The sequence below is a fragment of the Aedes albopictus genome, chromosome 1, assembly GCF_035046485.1.
Source record: "Aedes albopictus strain Foshan chromosome 1, AalbF5, whole genome shotgun sequence".
Taxonomy (NCBI): Eukaryota; Metazoa; Arthropoda; class Insecta; order Diptera; family Culicidae; genus Aedes; species Aedes albopictus.
Window position 1 is genome coordinate 19775519 of NC_085136.1, and position 19841 is coordinate 19795359.

General features: G+C 40.0%; 2 protein-coding genes across 2 annotated transcripts in view; both read right to left on the minus strand.

The window, feature by feature from the left end:
- Window positions 1-2156, minus strand: part of LOC109433605 (putative uncharacterized protein DDB_G0271606) — a 36421-nt gene extending 34265 nt beyond the window's left edge. The window contains exons 1-2 of the mRNA XM_062844133.1: window positions 1959-2156; window positions 1392-1619 (exon numbers count right to left, since the gene is read on the minus strand). Coding sequence (XP_062700117.1) covers window positions 1392-1601 — 210 coding nt within the window. The 5' untranslated portion in view covers window positions 1602-1619; window positions 1959-2156. The remainder of the gene's footprint in view (window positions 1-1391; window positions 1620-1958) is intronic.
- LOC134284823 (uncharacterized) overlaps window positions 1-19841 on the minus strand; it is a 496062-nt gene that overhangs the window by 354134 nt on the left and 122087 nt on the right. The gene's annotated exons all lie outside the window — the stretch shown is intronic.

The window sequence follows — 19841 nt, forward strand, 5'->3', positions numbered from 1 at the left end:
GGTCCCAAAAGAAACAAAGTAAAAATATCCTTTCAACAGATAGCATCTAACTAATTGCCATTCCGCCGACGAGGACAACGACGCCTGCCCACCGTCGCGTCGTTTGCCACAATCTTCTCCATCAGACCACCTCTGGTATGGCCTGGGCCTGCTACGATGGTTTCCCGTTCATTGAGGACTGAGGAGCAGCGCCTGCCAGCCAGCGCAATCTGCCGGCACGCTCCGAGTGCAATTTAATTACCCTTTGAATATTGGTGCCTAGCAGCGAAATTTCATTCATGCGCTTTGTTTCAGTGTGCTCTGTCACTTGCATTTCGGCATGATAACAAATGAAAATGACGGTTATTGAGCTGAGTGCCCGGTAATGGAATCTTTCAAGTCCATTGGAAACATTAGGGAGATCAAATTAGCGTCTCGGTAGTGCAGTGCTAATGATCTGTCAAACGGGTGCAGTGTTGCCAGAAATGGAAAAGTTTAATCATAAGACTTTTACTTTGCTTTACGACTCCATTTGATTTGCAATTTGGTACATAACCTTGATCTAAATGAAGGAAAATGCTTTCCATTGAGAAGAGACGACCGTGCCATCCACTGGTAGGTATTCAGAAAAAGTTTTGGTCGTCCGTCTGGTCTGGTTGGATTGTTTCCTATACTATGGGTCCCGTCTGGTGTCTGTTTTTCCTGTTGACAAGTTCTTTCGCCGGAAAAGGTTCTTTCAGAAGTTCTCTCTAGCATTTATTTTTGATGCTATTTACCAAAAGAACACAGAGAAAATGAATGCTACCACGGCAATGGTAGCAGCTCCATTCATGGCACTCTTTGTTGCTTCTTTGGCAGCATGTTCCTCCGTTCCAGTGTTACTTTGTTTGACCGTGAACGGTCCAAATTGAAGCGAAAAACGCGCACCTTTCAATATGGTTGGTATAGGTACTGATTTTTCAATTTAATTTTCCATTTAGCACTTCTTTTTTTTTCTTCGTCCCGATGAAGCCACTTTTCTGCACTTCTTATCGAAAACAAACTCGTAAATTTTAATCGCTTCCGTTCTGTGCTCCGGTGACGTCCACAAGGACAAACTTTTTACACTTTTCCCAGTTCTCTTTTTTTTCCTTTTGGCCAAGTGAAAATGGGTTCATAAATCTCATTTTCACTGTTGAGCAACATTGTAGATATGTTTGAATGGGAACCAGTTAGAGGAAAAGTTACAGTGCTAGGGATGTCTTGATACAATCGATTATGTTTTGGGTTTTGTCTGTAATAAAACAACAATCGTCCACTAAACTTTCACTAGGCAATAAATCTTGATAATTCAAAATAGAATCGATCAAAGGAAGCGAAGTCTATCACAAAACTTATCGAACAATTAGAAAATTGAACATCTCTCTACTCACGGCATACTGCGGTTGGCTTTGCTGCGGCTGCTGCTGTTGTTGAGCTGCGAACAGACTGCCCTGCTGTCCGTTGAAGTAACGCGTGAAGGACTGCTGGAAGCCGGGTGTCTGGATCTGGAAGCTATTTTGCGACGGATCGTTTCGGAAGGATAGCTGAGCGGTGGCCACCGTGGCCAGAAGCAGCAACGCACTCACGAAACGGAAGGCCATTTTGGATTTGGGATTGATCTACGGAAGGAGATCAATAGAAGGGAATCGTTAGGCTTGCTTATCTCGTAACTTTTTGAGCGTAAGTTTGTTTCGAAGTTAAATCATAAAACAGTTGAAACATTAGTAAACACGCAATTCTTGACAGTTTTTATACATATTCTGCCATTCAAAAGGTTCAAAATCATCACTTTCTAAACATTTGCAAATCATCCAAAATTGCGGCTATTCACTTTCACTGTCACTCAATCATTCTTATGTTCGTTTTTCACTTATTTTGACGTAGGACAACGTCCTGACTTTCTTCTTTACACAAAACAGCAAAAAGTCACAACCTTCCCCTTTTGCTGGCACACTTACATCAGTAGAATATTCTTGCACGAGCACAAAACCTTATTTGCTTTTCTCTTCCACAGAAAAACAAGCAGACACCAGATGTCACCTTTCCCAAGAAACGCGTGAAACCAAACTGTCCACCCGGTGTCCTTTGTTTCAGTTTTTTATCGTTTTTCGATTGACCACCACTAAACCGCCGTGGCGATATGTGCCAGTTGAATATGGAAGAATGGAAGGACGAACACTGTTGGTATGGTTAATTCAAACGAAATGGATCGCTAAGCTTAACCGAACTAAGCCGCAGGCAAGTTTGCATAAACGATTAAATAAGCGGCGGCGATGGCGGTCGCGGTCGCTTACCTCCGGTGTAGAGCGAGGCGACGAAGAAAGGTGAAGATACCCTGTCTGCATGCCCCGCTGTTCGGAACCATGGCCTACTGTACTGTATGTAGTGTACTGTTCAGAAACAATATGCTTTAAATTTTTATGTCCGTTCAATGCGACGGATGACAGGTGGGTTGATGCGCAGGTGATTAATCGAATGAGCGTTTATGAAATTGATCCACCCATTTAGGTGCGTAGGTACATAAGGTGGTGTGATTGAAGCGAGTAGTGCATGACACGAATCTTCGTATTATTCGCAATGAAAACGTTATCATGTTTCAATATTGTAGAATTTTGTTTCTTTTTAAAGAATTTAACGGTTTAGTGTTCAGAAATGGCTTTTCCATATATTCATTGAGAGCTTTTATTTATACCTATTTGCATGTCCTTTGCATTAATTAAAAAATACTCTATACAAATTTCTATAAACGAAATGATGTCAGATTTCTCAAACTAGCCTTTTGTGGTTGGGTTCGTCGCTTGAATTTTTCCATATAGGTAGTTGAAATCTCCACATGAAACACTGGGAAATCGGGCTATTCGTTCACGTTTGGTTGGACCAAGCAATAGAAGTAGGTTTTGTAGGCATCCTAAAGTCTGATGGGAATTGACCTCCGACATTCACACTACTTGGCCAGCCCGTCGGCCGTATATTTTACATCTCAAAATACTTACTTCTTTGTATACTTGGTTGTAGGGTAAGTTGGGGTAAAATATTTTTTTTTTTCAATGATAAGTAGCCTCATTTGTTCATTGAAAGTGGTAATACCATATAAATAATATTTGCTTGATGCTTCTGCAGAGATATTCATGAAACTATGCATTTTCAGAGATTTTTAGCCATTTTGAAAGTTGGTTCGAAAAAACGGAAGTGGTGCAAATGGGCCATCTACCATGGGGTAAAATGCCACTCAATGATGACATTCAAAAATGAGTGTCACACTTTTACAGACCCTAAACGATGGTCGTCATATTTCAATGACACCTAAACATGGATAACGTAGGCATCAACAACCATGCACCTCCATATGTTTCTCAATCTCCTTGGAAACAATTGGCTTATAATAATAAAATCATCAGAAAACCTTAAGGGCGCCGTTATAGCTACGCGTGAGAGTGGGAGTGCACGTGTGTGAACCCGTAAAAAAGAATATCAACAACAGCAAATCCACGCGAATCCCTTGGACGCGCACTCCCACTCTCACTTTGACGCGGCACTATGGCAGCGCGGTAATACTAACAACACTAGTGGGCTGTTTGTGTTATGAATTGCACCGCAAGTTGTGAATATTACGTAGGGTAGTACGGTAGTACGCAGATCGCAAGAAATTTCTCGGCCTATCTCGATGCGTGGGATATTCAGGCAAGGAATCGCTTAAGGTTGGAGGATTAGTCATTGACCAAATTGTCATCATTGAAAATTCGAAAGCAGTTTTCTCGTTCAAAGATGAAATTTCCGCAATTGCGTTGCTTATTTCTTTAGTTTTCACTTGCGGTAGCAATCATATAACGGCCTACTTTTCATCACTAAAGCAAAAGTGCCGAAAAGTGCTACTTTTCGGCACCTTTGCTTATGCACACTTTTTACTAACTGGCACATCCCTTGCTACATCCACTGAGCACTCGTCCGAATCAGGAAGATTTAGTTTAGTGCAGATCAGGCATAGAAACACTAGCTGAAACTCCCTTCTCTTGTCCATACTGCTGTTTGATGATGACGGAAGAATGAAAATCTGTGACACCTACTACGCCATAGCCTACCTGATCAAACATAACAGCCACGCTGTCATGCATGAGAACTTCCACGTGGTGTGGTTCTGTCTGATTTCATGTTTGTGAAGCTAGGAAGATTATCCTGAATGGGTATTTTTCGCAATTGTAAAAACAAATTGTATGCAACTCGTTGCAAAACTTTATTTTTTCAGCACTCGTCGTAGGTATTTATCCAACTCTGCAAGCCTCGTTGGATAAATATACGACTCGTGCTGAAAAAATCATCATTTTGCAACTTGTTGCATAAATAACTATGTATTTCAATGCAACCATTCAAGTTTTGAGTGAGAAAACTGCTTTCGAATTTCTGATGACGACGATTTTGCCAATGACGAATCCACGAATCCTTCAACCTTAAGGTGAAGATATGATAAAGCCACATCTCAAATTTTCAAGAGCACAAATCCAAAGAACCAAATGTCAGTCTGCACTGAAAAGATGATCGATTGCTTACCACCCGTGGGTAACCAATCGATCAACTTTTCAGCGCAAACCGACTTTCGGTTCTTCAGATTTGTGCACTTGAAAATTTGAGGAGTGGCTTCGTTCTATCTTCACGGAAAAAAGTTGTTGAAGTTCTTCGTTACCAAGAAGTTGTTTTTCACCTTAGATACCAACAGCTCACGCAGCGCATGAGACGAGCTCCCCGGGTGCTTTGCGCTAGGATAGGATGTGACAACAGAAATTAGCCTGCCTTGTTACTTTTCCGCTCGATTTCGTCGATGATGAAAATCCAGTGCTGACACTTTTCTTTATTTCAAATCTTTTAAACAATTTGAATTTATTGGTTGAAATTTTTATGCATATTTCGTACCTCATAGCATTATTTGCAATTCGTACAGCATAACTGGCAATTAAAATGGGTTTCAAACTCAAAATTCTTTAATTTATAGTGAAATAAATCAAAAAATCTATTGACATCGGACCAAATAAATGATTTTTATCCATGTTCAGGCATGGGAGTCACTTTAGGTTAATTTACATTTGATTGCTGGCAAAATTGCGGCGTATGAACATGAATAATATAATACACTGATTTTGAATATTGGTATCAAATGCCAAACCTACAAACTAGCAATGCGGCCAGGACAACAACAAAGCGATCTGATCGCAGCAAACGGATATCAATTTCGACCAATCAGTGACTGGTCTCCGTTTGACTGCAAATTGGTCTCAAATTGGCTGACTACGTGACGCATTCTATCCTAGTTTCCTTTCATTTCAAGCTCTAACATAGAGAGTGTCGGTTGTTGATTGAGGTACAAGGAAACATAAAATCATGAAAATTTCCTAAATCTTGGACATTTGATCACACTTCCCTCTGGAGATTCCACCAAGGATTCCTTTTGGAGATTTGATTAAAAATTCTCTTTGGGGATTTCTCTGGAGTTCCTTCTAGGGCGTAGGCGTTATAATTAACTCTCCTGAGATGTTAGGTTGACCCCCACATCCTACTAGGGTTAACGTGGTTTTTCAGATTTCCCTTAACCTGGTTTGCACACGGGGTCGCTTCTAGGGCGACCCACAGAGATTTCAAGACCAAATAAAGGGCCCTGTCTTTCACAATCTCTGGGATGCAGAGGTGGGTGGACCTCTGTTTTTCATAGTAGGGGTGTTGGCAGAATCGGTAGATTATTGGGCTTGTGGATTTTTAGAAGCTCTTTAAATGCGTTTCCGTGCTATTTAAGTGTAATATGAAGCAGCTTGGATGCTTGATTCAATCCTCTTTTCCTCTCCTTTGGCTCACGTAGTCCAAACTTACCTTCTCAAGGCACATGTAGGGGTAACTCCTCGTTCCGGGAGTCAATCTGCGATCTATACTAGTATCAAATCGTTCTTTGCTTGTGGTGGGGTGAGTAAATAACCCTGACGATGTTTTGCATTGTTCTACTCGTTTCGTATTCTGGGCATACTTCTAATATGTGATCTATTGTGAGGTGATCGTCACAATGTTTCCACTTGGGTGGGGTTTCCTTGTGTAGGATTTACCCGTGTTATATCCACGTGTGTCTTATTCTAACACTTGTTATTGAGCTTTGCAAGGATTTCGCGACGATCGTGCAAATGTTCAATCTTTGACAGCACAATGTTCACACATCCAACAACAAAGAAAACAGCGCGTAATTAAACCGATTAGTCGAAACAGCACCCCAAAATATGTATCCGCTACTGAAAAACTGTAGCAGTGACTTCAACCAATGTATGCTGAAACCGGTGTGCACATTTTGTGGTGGGAAAATTTGATTTGCGTGTGCGTCGTATTTGGCGCAAGATCGTCAATAGTTTCTTTGTTCTTTCGCTGCTTTCTGTTTTTAGTCTGCTTCCATTTACTTCTTCTTCTGTGCCATTGCATTTTTCGCTGGTACGGTTTGGAGGGTAAGAGTTCTTTTTAGCGATTCTTTCAGGAGTTCCTTCTAGGGGTTTCTTCTCTTGGAATTCGACGAGGAGTTCTTCCTAGAGATTCCTGCAGCAGTTCTCTCTGTGCACTTTTCCAGGAATTTCCTCTGGAAATTCCGCAAGGCAATCCTCTAGAGGTTCCACCACAAATTCCCAGAGGATTCTCATTAATTCTCTAGAAATAACCGTCCAGTTTTTTTTTTCATGTGTGTTTTGTGTCCTACTAGACTTGAACATCCAAAATCTCTATAGATATCCCTAGAGAAAAATCCTGGAGGAAACCTAAGAAGAAATGGCTACAGAAACTCTCAGAGGAACTCCAAAAGGAACTGAAGACTTCCCTGAAGTTATCCCTGGAGAAACCTGCAGGAAAAAGTTCTGAGGAAATCCCCAAACGGATCTCCAGATTCTTAAGGATACTATCCAGCAGCTCAATAACAATAAGACATCTGGTAAAAATGGTATCGGAGCTGAACTTTGCCACCTGCCTGCACCGGCTAATAGTTTGGATCTGAGACACCGAACAGCTACCGAAGGAGTGTAAGGAAGGGGTCATTTGCCAAGCTGGAGTGCAAGAACTTCCGAGAGATCACATTTCTGAATGTCGCCTACAAAGTTCTCTTCCAGATCATCGTCCATCGTCTTTAATCTAAAGTGAATGAATTTGTGGAAAATTATCAAATCGGTTTCATCAACGGCCGGTCGACAACGGATCACATCTTCACGCGAGCGGCAAATTCTTCAAAAATGTCGCGAATACCAGATCCCAACGCATTACATGTTCATCTACTCTACCAAATTTGGTTTGAATCTCGCCAGGGACTACGAAAGTCGGCAGACATTGACTTTTCAACAACGCGACCACTTCTTTTGATTTTAATATTTGCAAGACAACTTTAAAGCATAGGTTAAGAGCATTAGAATAAGATACAGTCTGTGAAACCCATTGAATGTTAAAGGCAGTGAAATAAATATATAAAAAAATAACAAAAATACGACAATGTGATGAACTCTCAGGCCTGCTGTTCAGTATCGCTCTTGAAGGTATTATGCAACGAGTGTTATGACATGGACATTATTGCATGAACATTTGGAACGGTTGCAGAACTATACACTCGCATGAAGCAGCAAAGGTCGGACTGGTGATGACCGCGAACGACCGCGTTACGATAGACCTCAGCGATAGACGGGGTGCTGGAGGGAATCGTCTACCTTGGATCGTTACTAACGGCAGACAACAACGTTAGCCTACTGTGGGCTCCGCATGGACGTGGTCGAAAACAAGCTACTTCCGCAGCAAATGCACCTTGTACCACACGCTGATAAGACCGGTAGTTCTCTACGGGCACGAGACCTAGTCCATTCTCGAGGAGGACATGCAAACACTCGAAGTATTCGAGACTCGAGTGCAAAGGGCCATCTTTCGGCTAAATTTCAGTTTTGGACGAGACAAATTTTCAATGATGACGATTATATTAATAATGACTTCTTCAACCTTAAGGGGGCGACCCTAACCTGTTGATCGGGATTGCATGCTACTCCGCCAGAATGCGGCAGTTCATAACAACTCTAGTAGATTAGTTTAGCACCTCGCAAGATTTACTTAAGTCCTCTAAAAGTGCCTTTGATAAAGATAATATTGAATACGCTTCTACGTATATGGAGTAGCCTGGTACACGGTTTATATGGGAAAATACAAAAAGTGGAAAAGCTCAAGCTCCTGTATACTTTTTGAGTTCCACTTTGGTCCCATATCAACTGTGCAAAATTTCAGATCGATCGGAAAAACTATATTTTAGCGCCCGCCATTCTTAGTTTTTCATACGATTTACTATGGGGAAATTTTACTCCTGCAAAGAAAAATCGCTAGGAGTCACCCCTAGATCCTTAAAAATAAGTCGATGAATGATTTCTGTAGAAAACTTCACTATGAATCAGACCTCCGGAGACAGCGAACTGATGCGACGTTCGTGGAAAAGTTATTAGGCTCCACCCGATCGATAAAATGGCGAGATTTTATTATTTATTGTTATTCCTTACATGTTAAACAGCGTTTGCATGCCATTCGGTTGTCAGTCAATAACTTTTTCCACATGCCTTAGATCGCTTTGCGGTCTTCGGAGGATTGGTTCCTCGTAAAATTTCCAACAGAAATCATTCATCGATTTATTTTTAGGGGCTAAGGGGCAACCTGTGGCGACTTTTCCTTGAAAAAGTGATTTTCCCCATACTAAATCGTATGAAAACTTAAAATGGCTGGCGCTAAAATATAGTTTCTCCGATCGATCTGAAATTTTGCACAGTTGATATGGGGCCAAAATGGAACCCAAAAAGTGTACAGGAGTAAAATGTCTTTTTGTGTCCCACGCTAATATGGAGCGGAAAACCAACTTTCAGAAGGACCAGGTGGCTCAATTACGACTTTTTGAATGTTCAATATCAGTGCTGGTACGTTGCAGTATGGCTTTCTGCCAATTGTGGTCGAAATTTTCCGAGCCCCGTACAGTAGAAGCCCATTAAAATTCAATCGACGAATCCAACTGAAGAAAAAACTTTCCCAGTTCTGTTCTGGATTTTGTTTCCTTCTAGGTACCATTCGCTTCAAAACGGTAATGTGCTCCGTTTTAAAATTCCGCTAACGTGGCTTTGGCTCGTTGCGATGTTCGCCAACCAGGGGGGCTTCCCAGATTGATCCCCCGCATAGTCAAAGTTCCCACGAAATTCTCCCTCTCTCTCTGTCTCTGGAGGTCGAAAAGCGCTGAATGGAATACCCATCTGAGCCTAGCAAAGAGCATCTGGGAAGGGCATCACCACCGGGATAATTTCCGTTTGTTCTATGATTAAATTCACCCCGGCCACGACCCCCAGCCTCACCTCAGTAGGCCAACCCCGACAAGGAATAAAGCGGAAAATGGTGCGGTTGCTGCGATGATGATGAGGATCAGGTGAGTAGCTGTTTAAAAGAATCATCACGTAGCAGACACTATACGGACCAGCAGTAACAATGGGAAGCATTAAAATTTTCAACAATTTTCACTAGATGCCAGAATGAATGAACTCCCGAGGGTGTCATTCAGAGGATTGTTAAGCTCCTGGTCTATGTCTGTGTGGATGTGTAGGGAGGGATTTATTTTATGATATTTTATTTGAGTAATGGTTTTCCGAAAATGAATGAAAATTGTGCTTCTTAAGATGGGCTTTGTTCTCGCATTATAGCAGGCTGTTGCGTGGTGACGAAACAAAAGCAGTCGCTGACGGCTATACTGAACTCTTACAGTTCTACCGGATAGAGTTTGATTAATTAAACGCCCGGTTTTTGAAGCTATTGTATTGCGTTGAAGTCGGGAAACATGTTGCCTGTGAATCTTATACGACGTCATACCTAAGAAGGTTGAACGTTCACCTAAACTGTTTAAATTCCGTGATATAAAATGTCTAGTAGATCATGTGTCGAAAGCTATACAAAAATTATTATAAATCAAGCTTAATTATCAAAAAAAAAGTCGCCTGTAATCTCGTCTTAAAGTAGCTTCAACCGTCAATCGGCTAAGTCCATAGAAATTGAACTTAATTGAGCATAAAATGAGCCGAGATGGGCTATAAGCTTGAAAACGTGAAACAACTAATTGCGATATGAAAGTCTCCCAACGCCCCCCCCCCCACCCCTACCTCCCCCATTAACCACACCAGTAGGATTTGAAAACCCTCGTCACGGTTGACTTATAAAAGTCGGCACCATCGAAAGAATTTTCAAGAGCGAGGAGAAAACTTCGCTCGTCTGGTAGGTACTCGTCACCTCTTTAAAATTCCATTTGGATTTTTCGGTTTCCCATGGTTACGGGCATGGGGTTTTGGAGCGCACCGCCGACTTTGATGACGACAAAATGATGCCGGTGGAATGTACACAGTCAATTCCAACTAGAACGTTTCTCGTGGGTTAAATGCAATTCAGTGCCAGGATGATCGAGAATGATATTTTTGAAGAACCTATCAAAATAAGAAACTTTTTAAAACATACAAATAATAATTCAAGAGTTGACTGTACTTGGATCATTCCTATTCTTCAATAATGAGGTAAGTGTTTGCAATGGAAACAGGTTGAAAATGAAAAAAATGCAATGCTATGCAAATAGTTACTGGATGACTTGAACTGTATTTTCACAGGCACTAAACAATAAAGCTGAAAAAACTTTTAGAATTGGACAAAATGTTTAAACTTTGCTCGGCTGTTCCGGTGGATGCCTCGGTTCGAACGTGATATCCCTTTCGTGATGAACCAGCATAATTGTGCTGTTGAGCGGTCACAGTTTTGCATATTTTTTCATCTGTTTAGACTTTATTTTATGCGATGTAAGCTGTTTCAATAATTCAACCATTACTTATACTTGTATGTGTGCAAACAAACTTTTGTTTACGTTGCCTGTGAGATTTACCACAATAAGGTAAACAAAAAGTGGACAAAAACCGAAAAACATGAAAATGTTTTATCTGTCGCATTTTTTTATCTGTATTAACGATACTTTTACTGACTATGATCGCATAATTGTCCCATATGAATAGGAAACCCAGCAAAGATGGGACTGATATGCGATCATGGGCAGTTTAGCCCTGGGCTAGTTCATCTCGGGATCCACGCTTTACTTCCCTTCCGAAGGAAGAACTCACATTTTGCGAGTTTGTCGGGAGTGGGACTCGATCCCAGGTCCTCGGCGTGATAGTCAAGTGTTCTAACCATCACACCAGGTCCGCTCCACGCATATTTTTTTAATTCCAATTTATTTAGGTAGTCAAAGCTAGAAATCGTGATGAGAGGTGATGAGAAATGAGATATGAGAAATGGTAACGATGATGATGAGAGATTAGATATGAAGATGATAACGATGAGAGATGGCAGATGAGAAATGAGAGGTAAGAAATGATGAGAGATGGGGATGTTGAGAAATAATAATGATTATGATGAGAGATAAGAGCTGAGAGATGAGTTATAAGAGATAAGAGATTATGATGATTTTAGATGATAGATGATGAGAGCATGAGCATGAGCATGAGCATGAGATGACCGTACAATTCGTAGTTGCTACTCCGTTACTGACCAGAACAGTCAACATTGCACAGGGAACCAAATGGATGGGGCCTGGGTGTAGCTTTCCATCCTCAATGTGCAATTTTGAAGGTTCAAAACTTTATATTGTCAGTACCGGCGCCGGCCACGTCCTTACGGTCATCGGGGAAGGGAAGGAATGTTGGTGTGACATCCGTTGCTACTAGAGACCGTGTGTACCTCCGCATCCCCACGGTTGCGATGATGATGATTTTAGATGATAGATGATGAGAGATGAAAAATAAGAAATGAGAGGTGATGATGAGAAATGGTGATGATGATGATTATTATGTTAGTGATGATGATTATTATGACGATGATGATTATGACGATGATAATGATGATGATGGATGAGAGATGATGATGAGAGATGTGAAATGAGAAATAGGAGATGTTGATGAGATTAGAGACGACAGATTCTAGATGAAAGGTGCGGGATGAGTGATTTGACATGAGAGATGAGACATGAGAGATAAGAGAAAATGATGCTGACAGATGAGATAAAGGATGAGAGATGATGAATCTGAGAGATAAGAGATAACAGATGAGAGATGAGAAATTATAGATGATAAAAGACAGATGTGATATGAGATATGAATATTGTTCGAGTGCACGATGGACCCCAAGCTACAACCCTACCACCACAAACAACCCATACGGTCAACAATGACATTCCAATCGGCTAGCCAACATCTACCTAGATGATACAGCAACGTTCAGCTACCTGCACCTAACCGAACCACTGCCTCAACGTAAAGAGCAAGCTCTCCCAGTGGTAACGATCGTACGATCTCCCAATGCGATCTCAGCATCCTGCTCAAATCCATCACCATCATCGTCATCGCCGTCATCAACCGCCGTAGGAGTGATAAGGAGGGCTGGACCTTGGTGATATGAGAATTGAAATTCGCTCATGAGACCCAGGGCACAAATCATCGCATCGGGTGTTCAGAGGACCGACGGACCGGACGAGTCGGAGCGATAGTCAGTCCACATCCAACCGGCAACCTATCACTATTGGCAGCGGAGCCACGGCCGTTTAAAATTCCGTTCGTGTTTTAATTTGTAATGTGTTGTTCTAGTGTTTAAGCTGAAATTAAATAGTGAGCTAAGTTTAATAAAACCCAATTTGCATGTCCGCGAGATGTACGTAGAATAAAGTGCCGTGTCTAAATCAACGTCGCGTGTGTTAAATTAATTGGGTATACGCGAAAACACCAAGGGAAAGGCCCTATAGTTGAAGACGTGCACTGCAACCCAAGCCGACCGAATCGGCTGTGTGTCGGGACCCAATCAATTACTCGATGTTGGGGGCTGGAAGAATTTCCACTGCTCACTACGGAGCTGTTTATCGAAGGTAACTGGATCCTCCCCCAAACAAATATAAAAGATAAGAGATGCGTGATGAAATAACGAGGATGATGATGATGATGAGAGATAAAAGATGATAAATAAGAGAAGAGAGATAATAAGAGATGAGCGATGATGATGAAGAGAGATGATACAGGAGATACTCAAAATAACTGAGACAGGAAAAATATTCACTTTTCAAAAAAAAAAAAAAAAATCAACTAGCTGTAACTTTTCGAAAAGGGTATCAAATGTTCTCATCATCATTATCATCATCGTTCATCTCGCATCTCTTAGCTATCATCTCTCGTCTTTCATCTACAGGGGATACTCAAAATAACTGGGACTGGTAAAATTTTCACTTTTCAAAAAATGTTTAACTTTAAATGGTGTGGCTTCGTGGCCGTGCGGCTAGTGTCACCAAGCATTTAGTCGCATCGTGCTGAGGAGCGTGCGTTCGATTCCTGCCGCAGCTGTCAGGAAAAGTTTTCGGCTGTGCCACTGGGCGTTGCATGCTAGTCCGTTGTCTAGTGTCGTGCTTCCTTCAAAGAGCGAATAACTCACTGGAAGCATTGAACGTGTCCGTGTCTTTTTTTTAACTTGCTGTAACTTTTCGAAAGGGGCATCAAATATTTTCAAATTTTTACTGTAAGTTCATTCAGTTGTGCATCAGTGGTCAAAATCTGAAAAAGATCGGGCCATTCTACACGAAGTTATAAAGGTTCTAGAAGTACGTGTAATTATCCAATAGCCAACTTTGAGCTTTATATCTCCGGATTCAATGAACCGAATGCAATGAAATTTTGATGATGTATGACTTATATAATGAGCTATTGAAAACTTTTGACTTAACTTAAAATTCTCCACACGAAAGAAACTTATAACGATTAGATTATTTTTCTTATATAGGGTGACGATGGGTATTATCGGCAGGTTTGTACTCTTCGTCATGGGTTTTTTTGTCGGCCAAATTTCCTGAAACTTGGCCATATAATTCAGCTTAGCTGGGAAGGATTTGAGGCCAATTCTGAGTTCAACTGCTTTCAAAAAAACTCCCATGACGAAGAGAACAAAACTGCCGAAAATACACAATTTCCCCTAACACCAATTTATCCAAAACTTCATCATCATTTCAAAATTCGAGATAGTAATTATAGTTCATTTAAATTCTCTCTAATTGACTTGAATATTAATGTTTCAAAGGAAAGCAACCAAATAGCCAGCATTAAATTGAAAAGATAATGAGATGCATATGAAAAAGTGATAAATTTACTAAAAAAAAATAAAATAAATTAAATCATCATAACTGTTTTTCTTAATAATAATTTCAATTAAGTAAAGTGTTTTTCAAAGTTCGTTGTATAAGCCATGAATGATCAAAATTTCATTGCATTCGGTTCACTGAATCCGGAGATATAACAGCTCAAAGTTGGCTATCGGATAATTACACCTTTTTCTAGAATCTTTATAACTTCGTGTAGAATGGCCCGATATTTTACAAATTCGAACCATTGATACACAACTTGTTGATGAACTTACAGTAAAAATTTGAGAATATTTGATGCCCTTTTCGAAAAGTTACAGTTAATAATATTTTTAAACATTTTTTGAAAAGTGAAAATTTTACCTGTCCCAGTTATTTAGAGTATCCCCTGTAGATGAAAGATGAGAGATGATAGATAAGAGATGCGAGATAAACGATGATGATAATGATGAGGGATGAGATGTGAGAGATGATGATGATGATGACAGATGAGAAATGAGAGATGAGATATAAGACGATAGAGAGATGAGAGATAAGAGATGACGATGATGATGATGATGATGATGATGATGATGAGAGATGGTGATTATGATGATTGTAATGATGATGATGATAAAGCTTGAGCTTGAGTGACTGCCCGTAGATGCTGCTCTAGTATCGCCAGATCAGCTACACTCACACAAGGAACCAGTGAGATATCTGCCGGGGACTAGCAGGCATCTTCAGTGTGTGAGCGTTTTTGATCTTCTATTTTTAGGCGACAACGGCGCCTGCCACGCCAGGTTGCAGGTCAATTTGGGGAAGGGTAAGGAAGTGATGATTGCAATCGGTTGTATCCACATCTGACCGAATATACCTCTGCGCCAGCACAAATTCATGTGTTTTTATGCCGGAATGTCACGGTGTCTGTGAGGACATGACAGTTCTTTCAAATAAGGAAACATAATTGTTGTTGTTTTCTTTTCTTTCTTTTTTTTTAAGCGGGGCCCGTGGCGTAGTTGGTCACACGTTCGCTTCATATGCGGATGGTCATGGGTTTGATTCCCAGCCCCGGCACTTGCAATTTTTCGTCAGTTGCTTTTCCCGCGAGAGCAACTGACACTGACCCTCTTCTGAGCCCCATGGCTCAAACGGACCCGGATACCTGGACATCGGCGAATTGCTACTCATAATGGACCCCCAATCGGACTGGAAAGGAACAACGGCCATCCATCATCATCCTTGTGCTGATCATTCTACTAGGTATAAAGTAGAAAAAGTGAAAGCAGCAGAAAGGCAACCAGTTCGATAAAGTAGAATAGAATCTAGGCGCTGTACAAAATGTAAGTGCAGCTGTCAATTGAAATTGCTCACGTAGTGCCCCAGTGGACAATAGAGCTGTAAATTAGGTTGAGTGATTAAGAATAAAAAAAAATGGTTGTTTAGTTGGGAAATCTAAGCCTTCTGGAGAGCCATAGTTGATTCGTTTGGAGATTTCACTTTTTTGCGCTCCGTCTTGAAAGGGATATACGCTTTTGTCTATGCACTGTCCATAAGCTACGTTAACTCAGTTTTGCCCAGGCCCCTCTCCCGCCTAGTAGACTTTTGTGCATACACAATTTTCGAAATTTATATGGACGGTAGACATTGCCTACTATGTATCGTAAAAATTAAAACAATAGAAAAATAGTTCATACTATTGCATCCAAATGTGTTTTATTGACAATATTTATAAATAAAATTTAGTTTATATACAATAATTCGAAAACAGCAGGTCGTGGAATTTTGCGTCTAAGAAACAGTTGTTTATTTAGTCAAAATGAACAACTTTCTCGAAGACATAAACTCTCTAATGTGTAACTTTAAAAAGTTACACGCTGGCAATACTTATATTTATGGTGTTTCTAAAAAGCTATTATCTCAAAAACACCAAAACATACCTCTCCAAATTTTTGACAGTATGTTCACCTAGTATTGCTTTATGTTTGCTGAAAATTTGAAGTTGCGATTTTTTGCGCTTTGTGAGATATTAAGGCTTGAAATTTACACTATTTTCTTGAATTTGTATTTTAATTTTAAATTTTTAATCATAATATTGAACATATTTCCATACAATATGATTGGTTTGACATATTTGCATCAGGAAAAAAATTAAACTCACATGGTTTCTAGTAAAAATGTCAAAATAAGCTTAAAAACTGGTTTTTCATTGATTGTATTTTATTTTTGAAATTACTCGAAAACAGTAGGCTATGGATTTTTGACGTCTGAGAAAGGGTTGTTTACTTTGCCAAAATGAACACCTTTGCGGAAGACGCCAAGTCCTAGAGGACGTAAAACAAAGAAGTTAGATGGTGGCGCCACATATGCGGACGATTTGCAAACTACTACGTTCTTAGCAATAGATGCCCCTGCTAATGTCAAGCAACTTTGTCGAAGACACCATGTATCGGAAATGCTTCGTTTTAGAGTAGTTAATTTTGTTCCGCTAGATTCCGATTCTGGCCCTTAGCGCATTGGCCACATATCAATACATAAGTGACCCGATTTTGTCAGCCCCTTTTCGGAACACATTTTTTGCTCTCTTCAAAAACTTAAACAGTTTTTTAAACTTTTTATCCTTCTATGTTCTGCATCTCAGCTGTAGTTTGACGATAAATATTAATATGTTGCTTAAACTGTTAGCGTAAGGTAATAAGAGTAAAAAGATAGTCGCAAAATGGGGCTGACAAAATTGGGTCCTTACTGTATCCACATTCAAGGTTTCCTCTAGGATTTCCACAGGAAGTTCCTCTAAAATTTCTTTCAGAATTCTTCCTGAAGATCTTCGATAATTCCTGAATTCTGGAGATTCCTCCAGGAGTTCCTCGGGAATTTCTCTAGGAGTTTCTCGTTTATTCTGCCAGGAGATCCTCGAGAATTTATCCAGAAGTTCTTGGTGAATTACACTAGTAAATCCTCGGGAATTCCTCCAGTAGTTTCCCGGAAGTTCCTCCAAGAGTTCTTCTAGAACTCTTCCAAGAGTTCCTTGGGATTTCCTCCAGGAGTTTCCTGATAATGTCTTCAGTACCCAACTAACAATTACTCTTTTTACAAGCACCTTTACGACGAATTAATTCAGCATGGTGTTGAATAACATTTGGATAATTTTCAGGCACAACCTTTGTTCGGGTTTTGTTCACACAAATTTGGAGAAACAATAAAGCATAGTGTTGTGTACCAACTAAACTGTTTGTTGTTTAAAACATTTTACAAACTGATAGTAAGGCTGTTATTCAGCTACTGCAAAAATGATTTAAAAAAATAAAATGCAAAAATTTTCAATTTCTACGAGAGTTTATGATTGGCACTTTATGCTATGAACAACTATTGTGAAATAATAACTACAAATACATTTACCTAAATCAAGATTCAAACTCGAGACCCATCGATTGCCAGCCGCTTGCCTTCCTATCTGCGCCATCCTAGAGATGATGAATTGACGCGCTCAAATCAAAACATAAACTTCCCGTGGTTGTATAATGATTACACTTTGACTCCTATTCAGCAGTGGTGAATAATGTTCTGTTTATGGTTAACAACTGAAGAACACGTTAATTCAGCTGCTGTTCAGTAAAAAAACACGTGTTTTTCATCCTGTACACTGAGTCGAAGTATGATGAAACGAAAGCGCTTATTTGACTTGTGAAAAACACATTGTACAGATACATGTTCTAATTTTTGCATGTTCTTGACAAGAAGCAGAAAAAGGTCTTGTTAAACTATTTTGTAAAGAAATAACTGCAAGTCGAATAAAAATATTATTAAACGCTTGAAAAGTGTTTAAATTTATAATTGTTGATACCGATACGAAAGGTTGAACATTGGCTACTTTTTCAAATGAAAAAACATTTGTACAGTAATGTGTACAGCATAATTTTAGTTCAGCTATCATTACTATTATAAAGCAACAATTCAGCATGCATGCTGGTTTGCGGCTTGCGATTGTTAGTTGGGTAGTTATTCTGTCATTACTCCAGGTACAGAGAACAGACACCCAAGTCCAGCTCCGAAACTGTGTAAGGAATTTAACGGCCATTTGAAATCGGCAACACAAGTGGCAATACCGTGGCGCTGCAATCGGTTAATTTCTCATACTAATTTAATTCACCACTTGAAATGTTTCAATTCACCACTGACTGTGGCAATATGGTGTTTGGCGGCGTTAGTGTTTTTATCGTGTACTGGTTTGCAACCTTACTCAAGTGAAGATTCAAATCCTTACACAACTTTCTGAATGAAATTCGTTCTAGCCTGGATGTCTGTTCAGGTGTCCTTGAGGAACTCCTCAAGGAGTTGCTCAGAAATTCCTCCAGGAGTTTCTTGTGAATTTCTTTAGAAGATTCCTGGTATTTCCTCTAGAAGATCATCAGGCATTCCTCCAGGAGTTTAACAGGAGTGCCCACAGGAGCTCCTCGAGAGTTCCTCCAGAAGTACCTCGGGAATTCCCCCAGAAGTTCTTCGAGAATTCCTACTGGAGTTCCTCAGGAATATCTCCAGAATTTTCTCGAGAATTCCTCTAGAAGATTCTCAGAAATTTCTCCAAGAATTTCTGGAGAATTCCCCTAGGAGTTCCTTGGTAATTCTTCCTGGAGTTCCTTGGGAGTTCCATCAGTAGTTCCCCGAGAATTTCTTTAAATGGTTCTCGGATATGACTCCAGAAGTGTCTTGGGAATTCTTCCAAGTTCTCCGTAAATTATTCCAGGGGTCCCGGGAATTTCGCGAGAATCTCTTGAAAGAATCCCCGGGAAAATGCTGGAGGAATTTTCGAGGAATTCCAGGAGATATTCCCGAGAAATTTTCAGAGGAATTCCCATTAAAATCCTACTAAAATCTTAACAAGCATTTTTGGACAAATCTTCGGACAAATCTGCGGGAAACTCTGGATGAAACTCTTGTCTTAAAATCGAGTGAAATTTTCTCCCAGTTTCCGAATAGAAAACCTCCGTGAAACTTATAGAAAGAACCTCTGTTCTTGATAATCGAAGAACTAATGAGAAAATACTCAGATGCATTCCTAGAGGAAACTTAAATAAATTTTCAAAATAACGTATTTTAAATCTCCATTGGAATGGAAAAAAGTCCTTGAATGAAATAATAAATAACATTTACTCCGGGATGAACCTGCCCACGGCAGAAAATCCCAGAATAAAAAGAAAAAAAAAACATTTACAAATATACACTTCATTCATTTGAAAGATATTTAGAAAAGTATAAGAAATGTGTTGATTGTTTCGTGAGAATTTTGTTTTCTTTTAGGAGTTGCTTATGGAAGACAAGTTACTTGAGATATTCCAGAAGAGCAATTCAAAACATTTGAAAGTCCTCATAGCAATTTTATAACAGATAATTATGTCTAAAAATCTATTTGATACTTCAGCATGCATCCTAAATCGTATTCTAACTAAAAGCACAGAGAACAGACGTCTATCTTTGCTTTCTGCCTTGTGTAAAACTTTGTAACAGTCATATCAGAGTATGTGGTTAGCTCCCGTTCCGAGGCGCTACACTCAGTGGGGTGACACGGCTGTCAAACCCGGTACATCGCCGCTCCACCCAACATCATTTTTGGTACGGCGCGTTTTGGTACCCACTTTTTGGTCGGTTTACCCTAACTTGC